Source organism: Salvia hispanica, chromosome 3 (genome assembly GCF_023119035.1).
Source record: "Salvia hispanica cultivar TCC Black 2014 chromosome 3, UniMelb_Shisp_WGS_1.0, whole genome shotgun sequence".
Classification (NCBI taxonomy): domain Eukaryota; kingdom Viridiplantae; phylum Streptophyta; class Magnoliopsida; order Lamiales; family Lamiaceae; genus Salvia; species Salvia hispanica.
Window position 1 is genome coordinate 37,268,679 of NC_062967.1, and position 26,113 is coordinate 37,294,791.

At 38.5% G+C, this 26,113-nt stretch overlaps 2 protein-coding genes and 2 pseudogenes across 2 annotated transcripts; 3 read left to right on the plus strand and 1 right to left on the minus strand.

Moving 5' to 3' along the window:
• The first annotated feature begins 2,981 nt into the window (after nt 1–2,981).
• LOC125212087 (wall-associated receptor kinase-like 1) lies at nt 2,982–5,150 on the plus strand. The gene has a single exon (XM_048112130.1). The coding sequence runs from the start codon at nt 2,982–2,984 to the stop codon at nt 4,875–4,877; it is 1,896 nt and encodes a 631-aa protein (XP_047968087.1). The 3' UTR covers nt 4,878–5,150.
• A 765-nt stretch (nt 5,151–5,915) lies between these two features.
• Nucleotides 5,916–6,620, minus strand: LOC125210055. The gene has a single exon (XM_048109628.1). It carries the CDS (start codon nt 6,618–6,620, stop codon nt 5,916–5,918), a length of 705 nt encoding a protein of 234 aa, XP_047965585.1.
• Nucleotides 6,621–13,104: 6,484 nt separating this feature from the next.
• Nucleotides 13,105–15,243, plus strand: LOC125210056 (annotated as a pseudogene).
• A 5,509-nt stretch (nt 15,244–20,752) lies between these two features.
• Nucleotides 20,753–25,939, plus strand: LOC125212081 (annotated as a pseudogene).
• The last annotated feature ends 174 nt before the right edge of the window (nt 25,940–26,113 follow it).

Here is a 26,113-nt window from a genome sequence, read left to right on the forward strand (position 1 = left end):
TTGTCTCTCATTTAACTATTTATTAGTACTATCATTTATCTAAAATATGTACGAAAAATAAATGGGTCATCTTAATTTTGGATGGAGGGACTATGGAGTGCTACTATTTATGTTTACATATAACTTAAACCAAACATAAAAGAACATAGTAACATAAAAAATCAAGTTTGTGTTGAAATTCAAAATTTGACCAACGTCTTTGATACTAGCTATCAGAGTTGTGTTACAGCAAAACTCAATCTTATAGCCGAACCACAGAACCATACCCAAAGGTCATATTTAGATAACATGTAGGTCATTCTTAGTCTGTTTTAGGTTATGATAGTAAGTATGACATAAAATGATCACATCCGTATTTTTCAAATCCGAATTTTATAAGCATGACCTAAAACAAACTAACAATGTCTTAATAATATGACCTAAAACAAGCTAACCATGATGGGTTTCAGAAGTTCGGTCTTTAAAATTGGTTCGACATTGATTATAACTCCTAGCGATCAATTGCATTTATATTAGATTAGAAATATTTTAATAAATATAATTTTAAGTGAATAAATATATTATTTAAATAAAATTATAGTAGTACTACTCTGTATACTAATGTTGATTTTTTCTGTTTTAAAAATTTCGATTCCTTGAAAAGCAATTATGCTAACAATAAATTGTGGAATTGAAGTATTGAGTTGTACTTGTACTAATATACACTACTCAGTAGTACTAACCATTGCCCAGTAATTTCTGAGTCCTTGTAAACTTGGAGTTTATTGAAACACTATTTCTCTTTTACTATATGATATTTTCGAGTCTTCTCTCTCTCATCAAAGTAAACGCTGAGATTCCTCAGTCGTTCCACAGTAACTACACTGTCTCTCACATTTGAATTGAAGCTGACAAGTAATCAAGCAAGGCGCTTCTTAAGCTAAAATTGGTGCCTTGGTAGAAGAAGGTACATAGACACATTGATCCTTTGATTTCATTACTAACTGCAATTATTTGTGTCATTTCCTTCGCTTGTTCTTTGTGATTTATATTTAGAGTAGATTGACCCATTTAATTTAAACCACTTTTTAGATAATTAAGCTTATACACAATAAGTTCAATTTGTACCCCTAAAATTATTACTAGTGCTAGAAAACGACTTTATTTGTAATATTTAGTTGTCGATTCATTTCACAAGGAAGTAAATGTTTGTTTAATCGAACAACAATAATGATTTAAGAAATGAGATCTGATCTAATTTTATTAAGAGTAATAAAAATGGTACTCAGAAAATGGCGTTGGCATGATTTTGGTACCCAATCTCTAAATATTCGCATGTTTAGAGCATTTGTCTTAATGGCAAAGAACTTAGACATTATTGTACGAGGTACCAAGTTTGAATCTTTTTGTCATCAGTTGTAATTTGTTCCACTTAAGATATCCATTTTTTATATTTAGAACACCAATCATGTTGAACTGACGTGAAACAATGAAATCGGTCGAAACCAGAAATAGGTTTTTTGTTCTTTACAAAAAAATTTAAAATTTGTTGTTGGGAGTGCTTGACACAGGACCTCTCTGCTCTAGGAAAAATACGAACATTAAATATTTTTATACATTAAATTATATTCAAATAAATTCATAATTCATTTTAATTTTATACTCTCTTCCTTCTAAAAAAGTATGAACTATTCCCTCCATCCGCCATTAAGAGTCTCATTTCTTGGCGGCACGGGTTTTAAGAAATGTTAGAAAAAAATGGATGAAAAAAGTTAGTGGAATATGAGTCTCATTTGTATATAATAGTTTAAATTTTAAATGTGAGTGGAATGAGTTAGTGGAACGTGGGAACCTATTACCATCAATGGTAAAAGTGAACTGACACTCTTATTCGCGGACAGACTAAAATGAAAAAAAACGAGACTCTTATTCGCGGATGGAGGGAGTATTTCCTTATTATGTATCTTTGAAAAGTATGAATTTTCAAATTTGGAATAATTAAACAATACATTACCCCTATAGACTACTTACACCACGTTTATCTATTCTTATCTTACTTTACCAATTATATACTATTAAAGAGTAAGGTCAATTTTGATCCTAAACATATGATCAGAATACGAATTTGGTCCAAACCATTAGCTTTTTGGAAAACAGGTTCGTAACAAATGAAATTCTTGCCGGAGTGGTCCTTTTTTACGGTTCCGTAAAAAAACTAACGGTCATGCCAGTGTGCATTAGCGTTGACCGTTAGTTTTTTATGGAACCGTAAAAAAAAGAACTACTTTGACGACATTTTCATTTGTTATGGACCCGTTTTTCAAAAAGTGAATATTTTGGACTAATTACATTCATATTTTGGTCATATGTTTATACCAAAATTGACTTTTACTTTATATTAAAACTTGTACAAAACCAAATGTCCATACTTTTTTAGGGATGGAGGGAAAATTTTGTAACGTAATTGCTAATTACTTAATCCTTCACATAAAAATAAGGACATTTTCCATTTTGGGATTTTCCATAAAAATATCCCCTTCTATTTTTGATAACTTCTTTCTCTTTAATAAGGTGTGCCTCATTCTTTACTAACAATACTATAATTACTTTTTCTTTTCATTTCTCTCTTACTTTATCGATTGTGCATTAATTTCTCGTACCGTCCCAAATGTCCATTTTTTTGTGGGACGGATGGAGTATGAAAATGTATTAAAATATGAAGTGTGACTCATTCTCCAATAACAAGTGTTAATTAACGGACAGATGAAAAGGAAAGTTGTGTCAATTAATAGTGGACGAAGGTAGTACAAGAGAAAACTCTAAATCATAGGTCCCATAGTGGTTCTCTACTGCATGCATGAAGTAGTTCGTGTCTGAGTGATGAAGTTTGGGTGGTTTGTCTTTAATGTGTTGTGATACACCACTCAAGTCGAATAAAAGTTTTTGGAACCTTTTCCGCCGATGACTCGGCCGAGTGTATTGATGAAGATACCTACTCGGCTATGGTGCCATTCTTGAGCAGTATAAACTTGGAAGTAGTGAATGTTTCTATCTACGGTGTGGTTATAGTGAATCTGCCCGTGCTGCCTGTAAACTGCTCTGAAGGGCGGCAAACAAGAGAATCTCTACCCGTATCACTCACAGGAAGTCCTTTCACAGTCTCAGCAGAGTACAACACGTTTGCTGTACTAGGCTGCAACGCTGCTGTATGGTTTCATGATAATGGAACTCTTGTTGGAGGATGCCTGGCTATGTGTGATGATGCTAATTCTACAGATGTGATCAGTTGCAATGGCATAAATTGCTGCCAAACATCAATTCCAAGACGAGTCCAAGAGTTTGAGTGTACTTACCAAAGTATTCAAACCAGCAATAGAAGTTTCTGTGGGTATGTTTTTCCTGTTGACAAGAAATGGTTGCAAAATCAGGATTACAAAAGGTATAGAGGCCTTGTGGATGACCGGTTGAATCCATTTGATCGTGAGTTTGGATTTGTGCCATTGGTACTTGAGTGGGAATTTGATAAACAAAATGGTTATTGCTCATCTCCTTCTGATGTGATCTCTGGAAGTAGTTGCAAGGACATAAATACTTTGTTTTATGTATCTTCAACAAAATACTGCACATGTGGAAAACACGAAGGAAATCCATATATTGTTGATGGATGTGGGATATCTCCGAATGAAGGATCTCAACCCGTCATTAAAATAGTATCCATTGTTATCGGCAGTGTGGTTGGTGTGCTGCTCGCTGCAGCTTGGAAATACCACAAAGCTATTACTCGCACTCTTAAGGCTAAAGAGGTTAACAAGGCTAACGAGGCTAGCCGAAAACACATGTCTTCGAAGAAAGATGGAAGCATTTTGTTGGAGCAACAGTTGGCTGCTCTTGAGAATGACATTGAGAAAACCAGATTGTTTACTTCTGTTGAGTTGGCAAAGGCTACTGATGATTACAATGAGAATCGAGTACTTGGCCGTGGTGGTGAAGGTGTTGTGTATAAAGGGATGTTGGAGGATGGAACAATTGTAGCAGTGAAGAAGTCAGAGGGGTTGAACCAAGGTGATGTGGTAGACTTCATTAATGAGGTAGTTATTGTATCACAGATAAACCATAGGAATGTGGTCAAGCTGTTGGGTTTTTGTCTGGAAAGTGCAGTTCCTCGTCTTGTCTATGAGTTCATCCCCAATGGGACTCTCTTCTCTCACATCCATCATCCGCACGAGGATTTCCCCTTATTCTGGGAATTGCGGGTGAGAATTGCCAAGCAAGTGGCCGGAGCACTCGCCTACTTGCACTCTGCTGCATCTGTCCCTATCTATCACCGTGACATCAAGTCAACCAACATACTCTTGGATGAAAAGTATCGTGCTAAAATATCAGATTTTGGGACGTTAAGATCAATTTCCCTTGATAAAACTCACGTGACTACCCGAGTGGTAGGCACGTTCGGGTACGTGGATCCGGAGTACTTCCAATCGAGCCATCTCACTGAAAAGAGTGACGTTTACAGCTTCGGAGTGGTGCTGGTTGAGCTTTTGACAGGGGAGAAAGCTGTATCGGCTGTTAGAGTTGAGGAAGGAAGGGGTCTGGCCACGCATTTCCTGCATTCCATGGAACAAGATCAGTTATTCAATATTGTGGATGCGAGGGTGCTCAAAGAGGGCAAAAAGGAGGAAATCGAGGCGATGGCTGAAATCGCAAAAAGATGTCTCCATTTGAACGGGAAGGGCAGGCCAACGATGAAGGAAGTTGCACACCACTTGGAAGGAATTAAAGTAGAGATTCCTGAAAAACAGATACAAAGCAGTGGCTGTGATCCGACTGAAGATGTGGACTCTGATGGCTTCTCTCCCATCTCAGAAATCATTGAATGTTCATCATCTGACGAATCTTGAAGAATATTACTTTGACATGTCTGAGCAAGCAACCCAATCATTTTCTTTATCTTTCAGCTATTTGGATTCTTGTATCTGTGTGTGTTTACCTTTTCATGTTTCGTCATTTATGCATATTTTTAAAACTTCTAAGGGTGTCCACAATGGTGGCCCTCTTGGGCATTCCCAAGCCACCATTTCTTGGGCATGCCCAACAAACTTGGCCCTGCCCATGAAAACTTGGTCACCACAATGGTAGCCCCCTGGGCCACCAATTAAAATTATTTTCTTATATTTTTTTGATATATTTTAATTTAGCTAGAATAAAAATTATTTACATATAATAATTAAAATACATAGAAATAATTAAAATAAACAAAATTTCGTTGTATTGTTATAAAAGGGAAAATTATACAACGAAAATTTTCGATACAACGCGAACAACAAAGAGAACCCCTATCACGCTGCGCCCCCTCCTCTACGGTTCCAGACCTCTTCAACCAAATCAGCCTGCAGTGTTGAATGTGATATTTCACTCTGCATATTGGTGAAGCGCTGAATCAAGTATTCATTACTGCGTGGTACACCCATCTGCAGAGGAGGGGTTGCAATACCGTGACTTGTGCTAGCACCATCTTCCGGTACCCAACGCTCTGCAGTAAAGTCTTCATCCTCTATTATCATATTGTGGAATATGATACACGCAGTCATGATGTATGCGACATCATTTTCGTGCCATTGTCGAACCGGACACCGTAAAATGGCCCATCGCGATTGGAGGACTCCAAAAGCCCGCTCAACATCCTTCCTAGCACCCTCTTGTTTTTTTGCAAAATAGGTCTGCTTCGGCCCAACTGGTTGTCGGATCGTCTTGACAAACACGGGCCAGCGAGGATATATTCCATCGGCCAAATAGTATGCCCTGTTGTACTGCGTGCCATTGGCCACGAAGCTGATTTGCGGACCCTCACCCCGGGACTCATCATTGAAGAGATGTGATGATTGTAGAACGTTGATGCCGTTGTTCGACCCAGCGACACCAAAATACGCATGTCAGATTCACAAGCGGTAGTCAGCAACGGCTTGAAGGATCATCGTGGGATGTCGCCCTTTGAAACCAGAAGTGAACTGCCCCTTCCAAGCCACCGGGCAGTTCCTCCACTCCCAGTGCATGCAATCGATGCTGCCCATCATGCCCGAAAAATGATGCACAGTCCCGTGCATATTTATCAGTCTCTGGCATTCCTCGGCCGTCGGCTTCCGTAGGTACTCCCTTTTGAAGAGTTCTTTGATACCCTTGCAAAACTGTCTCAGCGTCTTAAGGGCAGTCGTTTCGCCCATCTGTAGATATTCGTCGAACATGTCAGCAGGCCCGGCATAGGCAAGCTGCCTAATTGCGGCTGTGCACTTCTGATATGTCGACAATCCGGGTCGACCGATGGCAACACTCCGCAAGGTGAAGCACCTGTATCGCTGAGACAAACAATCCGCAATGTGGATAAAGAGTCGTTGCGACTTTCTGAATCGCCGACGAAAAATCTCCGGCGTATAACGGGGGTTATCGCCGAAGTAGTCTTCCATCAACCGCTGGTCGGCTCCGACATGGTCACGGTTGATATACCGGCGACGATATCTCGGCCGAGGGATGGCCGCCGCCGCCGCCAAAGCCGCCTCCTCCTCGTCGGCTTCAACTTGCACCGCTGCAACGAGTTCTTCGAACTCCTCATCGACCAAGCGCTGAAAATTTTCATCGTCGAAATCCATGTTTTGAAACTAAATTGAAATCAAGTGGAAAGAGTAGAGTTTGGTTTGGGGTAAAAAAAATGGAGGAGAAAGGACGAATATATAAAAAAATTTGAAAACAAATAAAAAATAAAAAATAAAATCGGTGGGCAGGGCCGCGGCTCTCGGCCCTTGCAGTAGTGGGCCGAGCCGTGTGCCCAAGAGCCTCGGCCTGGCCGAGCGCTCGGCTCTCCCTCGTCCACCACCCACGGCCGCGTCCTCCTCTCAGCTCAGTAGTGGGGGGCCGCGGGCTGCCCAAGCCCGGGCCAAGGGCCACGGCCCTCCCACTGTGGACACTCTAAACTTCATTACCTTATTTCTAAGGAAGTGATTTCCAAAGTTCATGTTGATTATATGCAGACAAATATCAATGAGGAACGAAATGACCAAAGTCTCTCTAGTTGTCTTTTCTACAACATTCATAATCTGTTAAACAAATAAACTGACCAAAAATGAAATGACTAAATTCTCTAGTTATGTCTTTTCTACAACATTCATAATCTGTCAAACAATATTAAGCTGCTAGAGTTCTTTATCTCAACTTCATAAAACTACCAAAAAGGTCCAACAATCCCAAAGTTCTGCGCAATCTACAGAAATGTTGAGGCCAAATGGAGAAGAGGGTTGAGACAGGGCGATATATAGGCCTATGACATCTTCTGATCTGAGATAAGGAAACCTTTTAAGTACAGTCTGGCTTGGCAGAAGGTGCGACACTGCGAGAAGCGTGGGAGCATGTCGTTTCAAAAGAATCGACCAAAGACGTGGAGGTGAGCCAAGCACTAATTGAAGTCATCCAATAAGCCAGAAGGCAACAAAGCGTAAGCTAAAGAACAAGGCGACATCCACATCTTCGACTAAGCATCTAGAAATGTAGGAAAAATAAAACAAGCCCAAAATGCCGAGACATTGTCTTTGTACCATACGACCATTATCAAAGACTTGTATCATACGACCATACTTCAAAGACACGACCATACTTCAAAGCGTTGAAATCAAATTATGTTGATTTTATTTTTTTTGAGTTGATTGTTGTTTTTTCTAGACTATTTTTGTTGGACTGATGGAGTATCAACTATTCAATGATCAACTCTAAGCTCAGAATTAGAGAGAGAGCTTAATAAATACTAGTGAAAGGTTGAATTTGTCAAGTAGAATATTTTTTGGCACTAACCTTTTCAATTAACAGTATGTACCTTCAGGCCTTATATCGAGCATGCTCGTGTGCAGCATAGCCTATTATTACAGAACAAAATTTCAATCAAGAATTCGTCGTGACATACAGAAATTAAGAGAAAGCAAGACATTACCAAGTGCTTCCAATTCACTTCAGACTTCAGAGTCATCTTCTCTCTCTTTCCAAAGTGTTCGTTCATATCAAAATGGAGGGACCCGTTCACATATTTTTTCCAATTCAACGCGCTGATTTGATTTCAGTTGACCAGTTGACCTCCATTATTACAAATGGTGGAATCCAAACAGTAAACTGTAATACTATTGCTTATTTTCAGTGTTTGTTATGTGCATTCTAAAATTGGATAAATATTTTGCAAAATTGGAAATTATTAGAATATTCAAATTTTGACAAAGTATAAATTCGAATAAAAAGGAGTGTAAAATTGATGTAACAACAACCAAAATAATCATAAATACTAAAATTAAATAATATAGTCATTCATATAAAAAAATATGGTCAAATTACATATTTTCCTACAAATTTAAAATTTGGTTGTCAATGTCATCTAACCCTGTTAAATTCAATTAAATTTAAAAATTGTAAGTATATTATGTATATGTATAATTTATGTACCTTTTATCTTTACTCATGACTAATAAAGTAGAGAAAATACGAGGAAGAGTAGTTAAAGCATTATTAGTGGACAGTGAGACACACATGTTTAGTGAATTGTAATGATTAGTCATAGTAGTATAGTTTGTAAATAAATTGATGTATATGGATAATGAGTTGAGGATAACTTTTCATAAATGGAAAATGTCCATATTTTTATGAAACGAACGAATATAAAAAATGCATATATTTTTATAGGCACGGAAGGAGTAACATTGGATCGTACTTGGATTTTACCGATCGATTCTAACGTGTGTTACGTATATTACTTGGTAATAAAAATTTAAAAAACATAAATAAAGAAATAATTTAGAAAAATCCGAACTTCGACCAAAGAGATGGTATACTCTTAAGTCAATTGCCCACTAAATTTTGAGTCCTCTCTTTTCTTAATTAAAGAGACTTGTCGGTGTCTTCTCTTTTCTAAATTTAAGTAATCGGAGGAGACGCTTTAACTCAATCTTTCCTTAATAACTACTCTCTTTCTCTCTACAAATCGAAGCTTGTAAAAGAGGTGCGAGGACAAAGCTAGGAGTAGTTCTTACTTCTTAAGCCCAACTTGGTGCCTTGGTAGAAGGTATAAAAAAACAATTGATCCTTTAATTTCATTACAATTTGCAATTATTGTGTTGTTTCCCTTCATTGTTCACACTTATGGTGATCATGATCCTTGTGTATTAAAGTTTAAATTAGAATGACACATTCAATTTGAGTTAATTTTTGGGTTTAAAGAATATTTCTGTTTGGGAAATGAATGTCTGATTCATGAGAAAATATACTCCATGTCAAGATGAGTTGGAATGTCCAACCACTAATATTTTGACTAATGGAACCTGAAGGGATCACTTGCATATGGAAATTCAAGTAAATATAGAATTTTTTCCTAAAATTGTGATCGTAACTAATATTCATACAAATACAAATTTTAAACATATAGTTAGCATAATTAAGTCATATGCAGTTTCATGACATGCTATAATTTTTCCTCTTTTATATTTGTTGCATATATACACGAAATATACTAATAATTATAAAGTAGGTTATATCTTAAATTTAATTTGTATATTAATTAATTAATATTAATTTTTAATATAATTTTTTTAACATATCAGAAATTCAATAAAATATTTTTAAAAAATATCAAAATGGATTATTCATACATTCTGTAAACATAATACTACTAGACAAACAATTTATCTTTTAATAAAGTAGAGTTACGAGATTGATAGCATGATTTATTTGATTAATAATGATAGCGTGAGTTAAGAACTGCTGAAATTAATCAAAATTAATTAATATGCTGATAAAATTTAAAATAAAACCTATTAAACTAGTGTTTTTCATTTATGTATGCATGAATATAAAAGAGGAAAAATTAAAGGTTGAAATGTAATGACATATTATGACTTGTCTTTAAATTATGCAACATATATATATGAATTTGTACTTGTATAAATATATTTGACGATGGCAATTTTTTAAAAACATTCCATATATATTTCAATTTCTATTGCAAGTAATTTCATGTGGATCTATTTGTCAAAATATTAATGGTTGTACACACCAACTGACACGTGCTATGTCTAGATTAGAGAATATTTCCTCCAAATTCAGAGTACTTGTACCAAATTAAGCACAATAACTTCAATGTATGCCCTTATATAGTTATTACTACTACAACTTCATTTATACTTTGTGTCCCATAATTCGAATTGGAGCATTTCTTTTTTAGTATGAGATTTTATGTAGTGCTATTGTCTATTTGTTTTGTATGTTACGTAAAGAGATATTGATAGTTTCATTTTTTTGAAATGTGTCCCCTTGAATAGGATATCCCAAAAAAGAAATATTTAGTGGTTGATTCCACATGAAATTAATTGTTTGTTTAATTGAACAACAACAATGATTTATGGAATGACTACATAATGGTAGGTTGACCCTACTTTCTACTAAATCATTCTCCTCACATTTTATTAGTATAAAACTAACACATAAAAATGGGTCTCATATTTCCAATTTTTTTCTATCCACTTTTCCTTGTATTTCTTAAAACTCGTGCCGAATTCAAGTCGAACTCCTAATTGCAGATGGATGGTGTACTTTTTACAGATCTGATAATTGTGGACTAGAATATATTGTTTGTGACCAGAATCTAACGCACTATTTAGGACCAAAACCTCTTTTGGACAAATCTAGAAGACTAAAATATTTTAGTCTATAAATTTCTCTCCAAACAAGTAAACTCATAAGTTTCTCTCATCTATGTTTCATTCAATTTTAAATTTTAAAAACATTAGAACAAGGTAAAAATATTTAATATGTAGACTATCTTAGATGCATCATAAAATAGTACCCTCTCCGTACACTACCAATAATCTTGGTGGTAGATGACATGAGTTTTAATGCAAAATTATTTAAAATAGAATAAAGATGGAGAAGAAAGTGTTTTTAGTATTGTTAGTGGATAATGAATGGCTCCACCTTAGGGCATCCTTAACCCCATCCCGGATTTGGGCCGCAAGTCTCCTCCACGTCATCATTCCCCCAAATTTGGGGTTCCATGCCACAACTCCATTAACCCTACAGGCCACAACTCGGGCCACAACTATTCATTTGCACTATTCACAACTACAACATATTTTAATCGTAAAATAGAATACGTTGAACAATTAAAACCGGGAAAATTCATTGTTCAGTCGAAAAATAGAAAATTAAAAATCCGAGGAAAAAATTTTACAAATCCTAGAATTTTTTTTTATTAAGACCTAGAAAATAAAAATTACATCCTAGAAAAAATATTAAAATAATTTAGAGGAAAGAAATGGAGAAATTGGTGGAAGATTGTTGAAGAAATGGATATGATAAAATGACAAAAAAATCAAAAAAAGATAAGAAAATAAAAATTTTGGGGGTTTGCGGCCCGTCCCGATGCATATAACCCTGAGCCGGGCCGGACCCCGGGAGCGGCCCCGGGACCGTCCCGGGCCGTGACTCTCCCCCCTCCAACACTGAAATCGGGCCGGGACTCGCGAGTTACGACCTGGCTCAGTAGCGTTAAGGATGCTCTTATTAGATAGAAAAACATACTCCCTCCGTCCCATAAAAGTTGAGACAAAACTTTTGGGCACGGAGATTAAGAATTTATATTAAATAAATAGGAGAGATGAAAAAAGTAGGAAAGATAAGAGAGAGTAAAGTAAATAATGGAATAAAGTAAGAGTGATTAGATGTTTTGTTTTTTGTTAAAAAAGAAAATGACTCAACTTTGTTGGGACGGACTAAAAAGAAATACGACTCAACTTTTATGGGACGGAGGGAGTACTAAAAATAGAATGGGACAAATTTTTATGGATGAAGTGAGTATATAACAAAACCAAACAAAACCATAGATAAAAACCAAAACAATATACTCCATTAAATATATAGTTTTTACAACGCATTCTATCAATTTATCATAGTACTACATTTTAGGAGCAACGGAGAAGAAATGGCTACTCTTTCTATTGAAAATACAGCAGAAATACCCAAAATCATAGGAATCATTACAGGCATGCAGTAGTTCATGTCCGGATGATGAAGTTTGGGTGGTTGATCCTCTTCTCCTTTTTCATCTTGCTTGAACTTGATGTTTTCTCCAGCCAAGGGCCTTCTCCTCTTGTTTTTCCTTGTTTTTTGCAAAGTGGAGATTCTCTCAAAACCATTTTCTCCTCTCTTTATACTCATTCCATCACACACTGATTGACCCATTTTCTAAAATGAAAGCATCATTATCGCTGCTATATTCTCTCTGCTCAATTCACAAAACAAAACTGCATCAAATCTCCCTCCGAATAGAAAATGCCCCACTTAGAGTGGGACGGGGGGAGCATTAAGTTTTCACACATCTTCTAAACCCCACTCGACTGCGTCAGATGTGTTGAGACACCAATAGATCAAATGGTGTGTTCCGATAATTTTCCCTACCCACCACTCGGTCGCGTGAGATGTATTGATGACTCGACCAAGTGTATTGGTGAAGCTTCCTACTCGGTCGAGTGATCTGCTATGGATCACTCATGAGAACACCTTGAACTGGCTGTGCGATTTGTTAACCAATCACACGGTCTTCTTTTGACTCATTTCTACCTCAAATAACAACCTATGAAGTGTACGTCTATTATAAGTCTAAAAACACATTAAATCTCATGAAACATAGGGAGGTAAATCTTCCTATTTGATTTACATTATTAGTACGGAGTGTGTTAAGGGTGCAATCCCTTAACAAGATTCGGACGACAACGAGAGGTCGGCAGTGGAGAGATAAAAGTGGATGTCGCGGGCTTTCCCCGGGATCAAATCCGATAACCTGGGTTTGCTTAGAAAAGTAAAAAGACAGTAAAGTTAAATATTGTTATTTCATTGATTGAATAATGAGAATAACAATAGCTAACTTAATGAACAAGACAAAAAGATATGAAAAAGATATGCATTCACCAAATATCTAACTAAATAATGCAATAATGGTATCAGAGTGTCTAAAGAGTTGGAATTTGAATGCTTTTCTTCTTTCTTGAAACTCTGATTTTGGTAGTTTCATTAACATTTTGATCCCATATTCATCACTCTTTCCAGCAAGCAATGAAGCTAGCCTTGGTAGTTCTGGTCATTTCCATCCTATGCTTTGCCATAACCCCAACTCTTGCAAGTTCCATATCGAAGCCCGGTTGTCCAGAAATGTGTGGAGATGTAACCATTCCATATCCATTTGGAATTGGTTCCAAATGCAGTGCAAACTCCTCATTCACAGTTATTTGCAAAAATTCACCTGGAAACTCCTCAAAAATGGTGCCATTCTTGAGCAACATAAACTTGGAAGTAGTGATGGTTTCACTCTGTGGTGTGGTTATAGTGAATCTTCCCGTGTCGCCTATGAACTGCTCTGAAGGGAAAAGAAAAGGATCTCTACCTATATCACTTGCAGGCAGTCCATTCGCAGTCTCACCATCCAACACGTTTGCTGTACTAGGCTGCAACGCTGCTGTGTGGTTTCATGAAAATGGAACTCTTGTTGGAGGATGCCTGGCTATGTGTGATGATGCTAATTCTACAGATGTGACCCGTTGCAATGGTGTAAAATGCTGCCAAACATCAATTCCAAGACGAGGCCAAGAGTTTGAGTTTACTTACCAAAGTATTCAAGCTAGCAATAGCAGTTTCTGTGGGTATGTTTTTCTTGTTGACACTAATTGGTGGGAAACTGATTATTACATAAGGCAAAAAGGCCTTGTGGATGATCTTTCGAATCAATTTGGTCACGAGTTTAGATATGTGCCGTTGGTACTTGAGTGGGAATTTGGTAATCAAGATGGTTTTTGCTTATCTCCGAATTCTGACTATGGATGTCCTAGTGATCTTTCTGAATACAATACATACATGGATTATTCTGGATTCAATTCATATGAATCTTCAACAAAATACTGCAGATGTGAAGGATATGAAGGAAATCCATATATACGTGATGGGTGTGGCGATGCTTATACTTCACCTGTTTTTGACCAAAGTAGAGATACTTATGTTTACCAAACTAGTAGAGATCTAAACCCATCATTAAAATAACATCCATAGTTATTGGCAGTGTTGTTGGTGGGCTGGTTTTGCTCACTGCAGCTTGGAAATATGGCAAAGCTATTACTGAGACTGTTAAGGCTAACGAGGTTAGCCGAAACCACATGTTTTATAAGAGAAATGGAGGCATTTTGTTGGAGCAACAGTTAGCTGCTCTTGAGAATGATATTGAGAAAACCAGATTGTTTAGTTCCGTTGAGTTGGCAAAAGCTACTGATTATTACAATGAAAATCGAGTACTTGGCCGTCGTGGTGAAGGCATTGTGTATAAAGGGATATTGGAGGATGGAAGAATTGTAGCAGTGAAGAAGTCGGAGAGGGTGAACCAAGGTGATGTGGTAGACTTCATTAACGAGGTTGTGATTGTATCACAGATAAACCATAGGAATGTGGTCAAGCTGTTGGGTTGTTGTTTGGAAAGTGAAGTTCCTCGTCTTGTCTATGAGTTCATCACCAATGGCACTCTTTTCTCTCACATCCATCATCCGCATGAGGATTTCCCCTTATTCTGGAGAATGCGGGTGGGAATTGCCAAGCAAGTGGCCGGAGCACTCGCCTACTTGCACTCTGCTGCATCGGTTCCTATCTATCACCGTGACATCAAGTCAACCAACATACTCTTGGATGAGAAATACAGAGCCAAAATATCAGACTTTGGGACGTCAAGATCAATTTCTCTTGATCAAACTCACGTGACTACACGAGTGGTAGGAACGTTCGGGTACTTCCAATCTAGCCATTTCACAGAAAAGAGCGATGTTTACAGCTTTGGTGTGGTACTGGTTGAGCTTCTGATGGGGGAGAAAGCTGTATCGGCTGTTAGAGTTGAGGAAGGAAGGGGTCTGGTCATGCATTTCCTGCATTCCATGGAGCAAGATCAGTTATTCGACATTGTTGACGCAAGAGTGCTCAAAGAGGGCAAAAAAGGAGGAAATAGAGGAGATGGCTGAAATCGCTAAAAGATGTCTGCATTTGAATGGAAAAGGCAAGCCAACGATGAAGGAAGTTTCACACCACTTGGAAGGAATCAAAGTAGAGATTCCTGAAAACCAGATACAAAGCAGTGGCTGTGATCCTATTGAAGATGTTGACTCTGATGGCCTCTCTTCCATCTCAGAAATCATTGAATCTTCATCGTCTGATGAGTTTTGAAGTAGTAACTCCAACTTTAGATTCTTATGCGTGTGTGTGTGTGTTTTACTTTTCTCTGTTTGTTTAATACACAGTTTACCTTGTGTGTAACATTTTATGTGTAGTGTTTATCAATAAAAACATTCACTTCCTTATTTCTAAGGAAGTGATTTCCAAAGTTTTTTTTGATTATGTATATGCACACAATATCAATGAGTGACGAAATGACCAAAGTCCCTAGTTGTCTTTTCTACAACATTCATAATCTGTCAAACAATATTAAGCTGCTAGAGTTCTTGAACCCAATTTCATAAAACTACCAAAAAAGGTATGTAAAGGTAACACGCATTCACGTTTGTTATTTTTCACACTTGGCCGGGTGTGTAGTTGTGACACACCTCTCGATTGAGTAGAAGTCTCTGTAATACTTTCTTGTTGGCGACTAGATCAGGTGTGCTGTTGAAACTCACCTCTCGCTTAAGTGGTCTACTTTGTTTTTGGTCCTTTGCTTCCTTTCCTTGTTAATTTGATTATGTAGTGAACTTCAAATGATTCTAAACATTATGATTATATATCAATCACACTTATTTCTATAATTATACCAACACTGTGATCGCATATTCACCACTCTTTTAAGCAAGCAATGAAGCTAGCCTTGGTAGTTCTGGTATTTTCCACCCTATCCTTTGCCATAAACCCAACTCTTGAAATTTCCATGTCGTATCCCTGGTGTCCAGAAAAGTGTGGAAATGTCACCATCCCCTATCCTTTTGGAATTGGTTACCCGTGCAGTGCAAACCCCTCATTGGCAGTTATATGCAAACATTCGGCAGGAAACACAAAAAAAGTGCCATTCTTGAACAGCATAAACTTGGAAATAGTGAATGCTTCTATCTACGGTGTGGTTATAGTGAATCTGCTCTAAGGACGAAGAAGAGAATATCTACCTGCATCACTCACAGGAAGTCCATTCACAGTCTCATCACACTACAACACGTTAGTCATACTAGGCTGCAAGACTGCTGTGTGGCTTCATGATAATGGAACGGAAGTTGGAGGATTCTTGCCTATGTGTGATGATGCTAATTCTACCGACATGATCAGTTGCAATGGCGTCAATCGCTGCCAAACATCAATTCCAACGATGAAGGAAGTTTCACACCACTTGGAAGGAATCTTGAGTAGAGATTCCTGAAAACCAGATACAAAGCTATGTCTGTGATCCTACTGAAGATGTTGATTCTGAAGGCTTCTCTTCCATCTCAGAAATCGTTGAATCTTCGTCGTCTGATGAGTCTTTCAGGAATAATACTATGACATGTTGAGCTAGCAACCAATGATTTTCTATATCTTGCAGCTATTTGGATTTTTGTGTGTGTGTTTTATATTTTTGTGTTATTCATTTCTGTGGAGAAGACAATAAATTTTATTGCCTTATTTCTAAGGAAGTGATTTCCAAAGTTTGTGTTGATTATAAACAGTGAGATCGGCAAACGATATCAATGAGCAACGAAGTGACCAAAGTCACCCTTTGTCTTTTCCACAACATACATAATCTGTTTAACTACCAAAACATTAGTTCTTGAAATCAACTTCATAACACTGCCAAAAAGAGGTATGTTTAAGTTTAACTACTTAATTATATTCACATTCCCTCTTTTTTCATCCTCTAGTCTGAATATGTTTTTGAATTTTTGTATTTCATTTCCATAAATGTACAATATCTATAGGTGTATGTGCAAGAAGGGATGGTGTTTCCCTTGATAGCTCGAGCCATTACATTCGTATTTCTAAGCTCAACAATGGCGGCAGCTGCTTCACTCTCAAAGCCCGGTTGGCAAGCGAAATGTGGCAATCTCACCATTCCGTACCCATTTGGGATAGGCTCTGATTGCAGTGGAAACTCGTCCTTCACGGTTAATTGCACAAGAAATCCCTCAATGGCTTTCTTGAGCAACATAAACTTGGAAGCGGTAAATATTTCCATTTATGGCGTGGTTATAGTGAATCTGCCCGTGTTTCCTATCGACTGCTACAAAGGGCAAAGACGGGAAGCTATACCTACATAAGTCCGTTCACAGTCTCAGCACAGTACAACGCGCTGACTGTGCTAGGCTGCAAGAATTCAGTGTGGTTGCGCGCTAATGAAACAAAGGCTGGAGGGTGCATGCCTATGTGTGATGCTAAATTTGGTGCTAAGAATCAAGCAAATTTGGTGCATGTTGCCTAAGTTTTAAAAAGTACTGCTGGTAATTGGTTAAATCATATCCAACTATTCAATCATCAAGTGTAAGCTTATGTGACAGAAATGTAGCAAGCTGGCGTTTTGTAGTTTTGTGGCACTAAGGGTGTCCTAGTTGGCCGGGCCAAGCTACAAAGTGTGGCCAGGCCACAAAATCGTGGTCGGGCCACCAATGCCCATGTTTCCCACTATAGTGGACATGGCCAAGCCACGAAAAAAATTATTTTTTCTATTTTGTTTATATTTTAATTATACTACAATAAAAATTGTTAGACTACAATAATTAAATAAAATGCATAATTTAATGAAAACTAAATCGAAAACCAAATCTTCGTTGTATTATAGAACGGGGTAAAATTATACGACGAAAATTGTTTTGGAACACGCAAACAAAAACATAAAAAAACACCGCCATCGCCAACTACTCGGTCTCATCATCAGAATCCGCCACTTCATCTTCACCCGTTGCATCGTCACCGCCAACGCCATCACCGTCACCACCACAGCCACCGCTCTGAGGTCCCGTCGCCACCGCCGCCGTGTCCTCCCACCCCAACAATGACCTCAACCTCACTATAAGGTCGTAGTACATCATCTTGGTAGTCGGGTCGGTCGACTTCTCATACAAGGCCAGAGTGTCCTTGAGTTCCTTTATCATCTGCACCGCTAGGGTGTTTTGCAACGCCGCTCGGGCCGATCCGGGGCAGGTGCAGACGGGCCCGCAGCAGAGTGTTGGGAGGCAGCGGCGGAAGTGGATCTAGCGGCTCGGATTGCGGACTGTTGACCCAGGGGCCGTGGACGCCGGGATAGTGACGGGGGGGGGAGGGCTCCTCCATGACCTCGTTGTTGAGGTCGAAGGTCCTTGAACCACCGCTACTACTGCTGCAGTTGCCGCCCCCGCCCCGTCTTGTACGGCTTGGTCCAGAATCAGACGCGTTCTCGTAGATGGCTCTGAATTTTGGGGAGTCCCGCAGAACGAGGAATTCTGCCCAGTAGGTAAACTTCTTGTCTACTTGCACATTGAACAACTGCATCGACAGGGATTTTATGTCGGCTTTGTTGCAGCCACTCTCAGCAGTGCGCAGTTGGTTCTCGTATATACCAATGAACTTCCAAAGAACTGTAGTGATCCTGCTGAACTTCTTCCGAATCTGATCGGGTGTACGGTCGACGCTCCCCGGCGGTTTGAATTCATTGTACACCACCAAGACTTTCCGCCAGAAGCATAAGTCGGTCTATATGGCATCTGTCGTCACCGCGTCCCATGCCCTAGAAATAGCAATGGACTCGGCGTCTGTGTACAGAAACCCTCGTCGACCACCGCCGCCGCCTTCCTGCCCGCCGCCGCCATCGCCTTGTCCGCGACCACCGCGGCCGCCGCCCTGCCCGCCGTCGCCGCCACCTCGCGCGGATCCTCCGCCACGCCCGCCGCCGCCGCCGCCCCTTCGCCCGCAGTTCCCGCCGCCACCGCCGCTTCTTCCACCGCCTCCTCTCCCCGTCTCTACACGACCGGGCGTCGGCGTCGGGGTATAAGGCGACCCCATCAATTGTTCCCATGTGAATCTATCAGATTCATCAAGCGGAGATTGACTGCTCTGAAATGGGGAGGATTGAAATTGGGACGGGAAGTTAATCGCGTCCATGTTGGGTCGATAGTCGCCCGTCCCCGGTAGGGTACGACCCGCATATCTCTGCTGATAGGCCGAGGACTGACCCCGGTTTTGGGGTGTTTGTAGCCACGGCGCCGGCGATGGCGGACTCCACATCTGGGATGGAGGAGGGGTGGGACTCGATCTCCAGCGTTGGGGGGGTGGAAAGCTCCCCTGTCCCGAATCTCCATAACCGGGATCGTCTCCGCCTTGCATTTCACAAAAATTCAAATTGAAGGGAATAGGGTAAATTGTGTGTGAGAGTAGAGTAAAAATAAGATATGAATTTTAGGTATATATAGAAAAAATTTCGAAAATTAAAAAAAAAAATCGGAAATAGGGGAGCCGCGGCTCGTGGCCAATGCAATAGCCACGATCGTGGCACGCCCAACCCCCCCCCCCCCCCGCGGCTGCCCACACCCTAACCTGACTGATTAATAGATTGGACGTTCAGGCCTTTATCACACTAGAACACATGGCATGCAGATAGCCTATTACTCCGACCCAACTGAGTTTGGGCAAAACTTATAGACTCAAAAATTAAGAAATTGTATTAAATGAACTAAATGAGAATAAAATAAAACAGGCGAAATGAATAAAGTAAGAAATAAGAGAGGGTAAAGTAAATAATAGAATAGAATAAGAATGATCTGATATTCTATTTTTTATTAAAAAATATGATTCAACTTAGTTAATACATTAAAAAGGAGGAGTATGATCAACTGCTAACCACCCTAGTTGCTAACTATAACTGATTTGAGACATAGGATTTCCAGAGATTATGATTGATGTATTGACATTATCTGCTTGACAAAAAATATGAAAATTAATTTATTTATTTTTTCAAATTTTGACATCAAAACATATACAATTGAGATTTCGTTAGATTCCTCATAAAATTATCTTTAATTTGTTATATGTTGTGTGAAAATATAATTTAAATTGATATAGTTATAATCATTTAAAGTTTAGAGATATTTTTCAAAAGGTAGTTATAACTAATTTTTCGTTAATTAACATTAATATCCCACATTTTTTTTACACTACATTGATAGTCGTGGCTGAATGATCTTATGTCTTGATTTAATAATTGAATGCCTATCCTTTAGTTGTAGTTAGTAATTTAAGGGTGAGTTAACAATATAATACACTCTTTAAAAATGAATACGACTCAATTTAATTTGAAATTAGTAATTTAAGGATGAGTTAACAATATAATACACTCTTTAAAAATGAATACGACTCAATTTAATTTGAAATTAGTAATTTAAGGATGAGTTAACAATATAATACACTCTTTAAAAATGAATACGACTCAATTTACCTTGAAATGAACGAATTAAGTATAATCAAGGAATTTGTCGTGACGTACTAAATGGGAACTCGAGACATTACCATGTCTTTTCCAATTGACGTACTAAAGTTGTCTTCTCTCTTTAGAAATCTTCATTCATAACTAAATGTAGGGACCCGTGTAACCGTTGATGTCAAATAATTATGAGGGCTTTTAAAGAGTTGATTGATCTATTCCTGCATTTTATAATAGCATACCTAAGTTGAATATCTTTCTTTTATCTTTTAGTTTCATGTATGGAAATCCAATTTAAATTCCAGCCCAGCTAAACATGCATGATGCTTAAAAACGCTCATTTCTTATCCCAGATCGACTTCTCAAAATTGAAGCTTGTACGAGTTATCAAGTAGAGGAGGTGCAACGTTCTTAAGCCCAACTCGGTGCCTTGGTAGAAGAAGGTAAGCAACCAACTGATGATGCTTTATTTTCATTACTAATTGCAATTATATAATCTTATTTTGTGTTGTTTCCTTTCCTTGTTCTAAACTTAGTATTTTGATCTTTGTGTTTTATCACTTTTATGTTTAAAGTAGAATATTCGTTCAAGATGAGTTATTTTTTTGTGTTACAACGCAGAAGGAGATTTCTATTGAGTTACGTAGGTCTAATTTAGAATACTTTCTTTATTAATAACATATTCCCTCCGTTATATAGTAATGAAGGCGTTTCTTTTCGTTACAGAGATTAAGAAAAATTATGTTAGGTGTGAGTCAAGTAAAGGGAGAATAAAGTGGAAAATAAAAAAGGTAGAGAGATGAAGAGAGAAAAAAAGTAAGAGGGAGATAGTAGGTATGTAAAAATATGCTGACTTTAACTAAAAAGGGAAATGACTCTATTATTATGGAACGTGCCAAAATGAAAAAATGACTCTATTACTATGGAACGGAGGGAGTATCATGCACAATAAGTTCAATTAATGCTCCTAAAATAGGTAGTATTCTACTCCCTCCGTCCCTGAAAATTTGTCACCTTTCACTTTTACCATTTTTGGTAATGGACCTCACATTCCACTAACTCATTCTCACTCACATTTTATTTTAAAACTAATATATAAAAGTAGGATCTACGTGCCACTAACTTTTTCAACCCATTTTCTATTACATTTTTTAAAACCTGTGCCAGGTCAAATAGTGACAAATTTTGTGGGACGGAGAGAGTACTCAAAAATACTTACTAAACAACTATTTATACCAAGGGGTCGAACTTTGGGCTATTTTCTTTACATGAGGCTTGGGTTAAATTTGGGTCCGGATTAATCATTTGAACCATGGTAACAGATCAAGTTGGATATGGTCCAACATCTAAGACTTAATTTTAATAATCCAACAAACAACCAAATATGGTCCAACAACCAGCCGGATATGGTACGTTGGGCTCATGCATGCACATGGGGTCATCCAAGTACTTCCTTGCGGGGCGGAGCCAATTGAGGAGGGTAGGGTGCAATTGTCCCCATCAAAAATATTTTTTTGTATACTTTTTTCTTCTTATTTTTAGCAAAATTTTCAATTTCCATTATAAATGCCCTCGCTCAAACTCTAAAATTTTCTTTGTATATATAATTTTTGCCCTTTTGAATTGAATTCTTGGCTCCGTCCCTGAGTTTCTTGAAACGGCCAACGACGTTAATACTTGTCTAGATGCATCTTGATCGACACACGTCTCCCGTCCATGATGGAAAACGACAATAACTCCCAATTATTACACCAACCATGATGGCCGGTTTGAATCTACATTGACTCTAACAAGCTTCACATGCATTGGGTTGGGTCTGACCATCCTCAACTCGACTTGTTTATTACGGCGTTGTTTTGATTCTGTGTAGTTTCTTTCTGTTATGTTCTTTCCCAGTACTGCGTCCGACAAGTTGTTTTTGTCAGTTTAATGAAAAAAAAAATATAAAACCACAAAAAATATTTTACAAAATTAAGATCTGAAATCGTCCTTTCTACTGACCTTTCTCATGCATCCTATCTTTCTGCCATTCTCTTCAAACTAGTTCTGTCTTTTGTTTAACCCTACTACCCTAGTTCTCCTTTAGTAAAAGGCTGAAACCCCAACCCCAAGGACCCCACATCCTGGCCCTTAGGTAATGCAGCAGCCTGCTAAGGGGGAAGGCTAACCCACTATCCTACTATCTATTTCCACCACTTTCTTTTATCATCTTACAACAAATGAATATATAAAAATGGACTCGCATTCTACTATCTATTTCCACCACTTCCTTTATTTTTCACGAACTCGACCAGGACTCCTAAACCCGGACAGGATGCGTATAACAAATCCAAACCAAAGTTGAGAACCAAAACAACGGATTCAACATAGAATTTCAACAAATCATCTATCGCTTCATCCTACGACATGCTATGAGCAACGATGAAGAACTTGCCACACATTCAATTGTAAATTAAACCAAAAACACCCAAGTTGTAGTGATGCACCACTCGATCAATTGGTGTGTCACCACATGTCACACAACCGAGTTGCGGGTAGGGGAAATCATCCAAAATACCACTTGATCGAGTGGTTTTGATGGGCTGACTGTGTTGCTGTGACACGCTACTCAGTCAAATGGGTCGTGTTGATGTTACAACCGAGTGTGCTGCTGAAACTCACTATTCGATCGAGTGGTCTGCTCTGGATCATGATAGAATACTGCACACGGGCCATATGTTTTGTCAACCCACCACATGGTCCATGCAGCATCTGCAACCTTCTTTTAACTCATTTCATGTCTCCAACTTCATCTCTAACTCAAATCGCAACCTATGAAGGGAATTCATGAACGAACTACTTGATTTACATCAGTTACTTCTTGTGAAAGGGCAAAAATGAAAGCTGGTGATGTTTATTGGGATAAATGGAGTAATTTACTCGTTTCATTTCCATTAGCATGGCGTGTGCCAAGTTTTGGGGTTTAATGCTTTTCTTTCTATTGAAATACTGTTTTTAGTCATTTGCCTGTTAATTTGATTATGAAATAAACTTCACATTATTCATAACACCACGATTACATATAAATGACAGTTTAACTTTATGATTGAACATTCACCTCTTTTTCCAGCAAGCAATGGAGCTAGAATTGGTTATTCTGGTCTTCTACACCCTATGCTTTGCCATAAACCCAACTCTTGCAAGTTCTATGTCGAAGCCCGGTTGTCCAGAAAAGTGTGGAGATGTCACCATTCCCTATCCTTTTGGAATTGGTTCCAATTGCAGTGCAAACTCTTCATTCGTGGTTATTTGCAAAAATTCGACAGGGAACTCCTCAAGAATGCTGCCATACTTGAGCAGCATAAACTTGGAAGTGGTGAATGTTTCTATCTACGGTGTGGTTATAGTGAATCTGCCCGTGTCGCCTATAAACTGCTCTGAAGGAAGGCAAACAAGAGAATCTCTACCTGTATCATTCACAGGAAGTCCGTTCACACTCTCAGCTCACTACAACACATTTGTTGTACTAGGCTGCAAGACTGCAGTGTGGTTTCACAGTAACGGAACACAAGTTGGAGGATGCTTGGCTATGTGTGTTGATGCTAATGCTACAAACGTGACCAGTTGCAACGGCATAAATTGCTGCCAGAAATCAATACCAAGACGAGTCCAAGAGTTTGAGTTTACTTACCAAAGTATTCAAGCCAGCAATAGCAGTTTCTGTGGGTATGTTTTTCCTGTTGACAAGAAATGGTTGCACAATAAGGATTACAAAAGGTATAAAGGCCTTGTGGATGAGCCACCGAATCCATTTGATCGCGAGGTTGGATTTGTGCCGTTGGTACTTGAGTGGGAATTCAGTATGGAAACATCTTTCTCTAACAGTTATTGCAACTCTCCTTCCATATATCCTTCCGTTAGCGAAAGTAATTGCAAGGTAAAAAATATTGATCCTTATGAAGACCACACTTACTCGGATTATTCTGGATGCGGATCACTGGTAGATTATTATCAAGATCAGATCAGATATATAAAATTTTATCGCGTACTTCAGTATGCATCTTCCAGAATGTTCTGCACATGCGATAGAGGATATGGAGGAAATCCATATATAGTTGATGAAAGAGAGAAACTTATGATAGTAAGAATGCAAATCTCTATAACAACTATAATAGTAACACTCAAGCCATTAAAGCAGCATTCATTGCTTTTGGCAGTGTGGTTGGTGTGGTGATTTTGCTCATTGCAGCCTTGAAGTTCTGTAAAGCTAGACGAAAATATATGTTTTTTAAGAGAAATGGAGGCATTTTGTTGGAGCAACAGCTGGCTGCTATTGAGAAAGGTATTGAGAAAACCATATTGTTTAGTTCTGTTGAGTTGGTCAAAGCTACAGATGATTATAATGAGCATCGGGTACTTGGCCGTGGTGGTGAAGGCGTTGTGTATAAAGGGATGTTGGAGGATGGAAGAATCGTGGCAGTGAAGAAATCAGAGAGGGTGAAGCAAGGTGATATGGTAGACTTCATTAATGAGGTTGTGATTCTATCACAAATAAACCATAGGAATGTGGTCAAGCTGTTAGGGTGTTGTCTGGAAAGTGAAGTTCCTCGTCTTGTCTATGAGTTCATCCCCAACGGTAATCTATTCTCTCACATCCATCATCCGCATGAGGATTTCCCCTTATTCTGGGAAATGCGGGTGAGAATTGCCATGCAAGTGGCCGGAGCACTCGCCTACTTGCACTCTGCTGCATCTGTTCTTATCTATCACCGTGATATAAAGTCAACCAACATACTCTTGGATGACAAATATCAAGCCAAAATATCAGATTTTGGGACATCAAGATCAATTTCTCTTGACCAAACTCACATGACTACCCGAGTGGTAGGCACGTTCGGGTACTTGGATCCGGAGTACTTTCAGTCGAGCCATTTCACTGAAAAGAGCGATGTATATAGCTTTGGAGTAGTTCTAGTTGAGCTTTTGACGGGGGAGAAAGCTGTATCATCTGTTAGAGTTGAGGAAGGAAGGGGTCTGGCCATGCATTTCCTGCATTCGATGGAGCAAGATCAGTTATTCGACATTGTTGATGCAAGAGTGATCAAAGAGGGCAAAAAGGAGGAAATCGAGGCGATGGCGGAAATCGCTAAAAGATATCTGCATTTGAACGGGAAAGGCAGGCCAACGATGAAGGAAGTTGCACACCACTTGGAAGGAATCAAAGTAGAGATTCCTGAATACCAGATAGAAAGCAATGTCAGTGATCCTATTGAAGATGTTGATTCTGATGGCTTCTCTTCCATCTCAGAAATCGTTGAATCTTCGTCGTCTGATGAGTCTTGAAGAATATTACTATGACTTGTTGAAGCAAGCAACCTATGATTTTCTTTATCTTGCAGCTATTTGGATTCTTGTGTGTGTGTGTGTGTTCTACTATTTTGTGTTTTTCATTTCTGTAACTTTGAAAACATTGGAGTGGTCAGTTTGTTTAAGTACATAGTTTAACTAATTATGTGCAGTGTTTATCAATAAAGACAATAATAATCTTTATAGCCTTATTTTATAAGGAAGTGATTTCCTTCAAAGTCGTCTTCTCTCTCTTTCCAAAAGCTAATTCATTTCAAAATTCAACGTGGTTATTTTACTTGACCTCAACTACTAATCTGGAGTTTATTGAATGACTAATTGTCTTTTTTGTGCAATTTTCGGAGT

Bases quoted from the DNA above. Each gene is read 5' to 3' on its own strand.
- LOC125212087 (XM_048112130.1), top strand. From the start codon at position 2,982: ATGGTGCCATTCTTGAGCAGTATAAACTTGGAAGTAGTGAATGTTTCT.
- LOC125210055 (XM_048109628.1), bottom strand. From the start codon at position 6,620: ATGGATTTCGACGATGAAAATTTTCAGCGCTTGGTCGATGAGGAGTTC.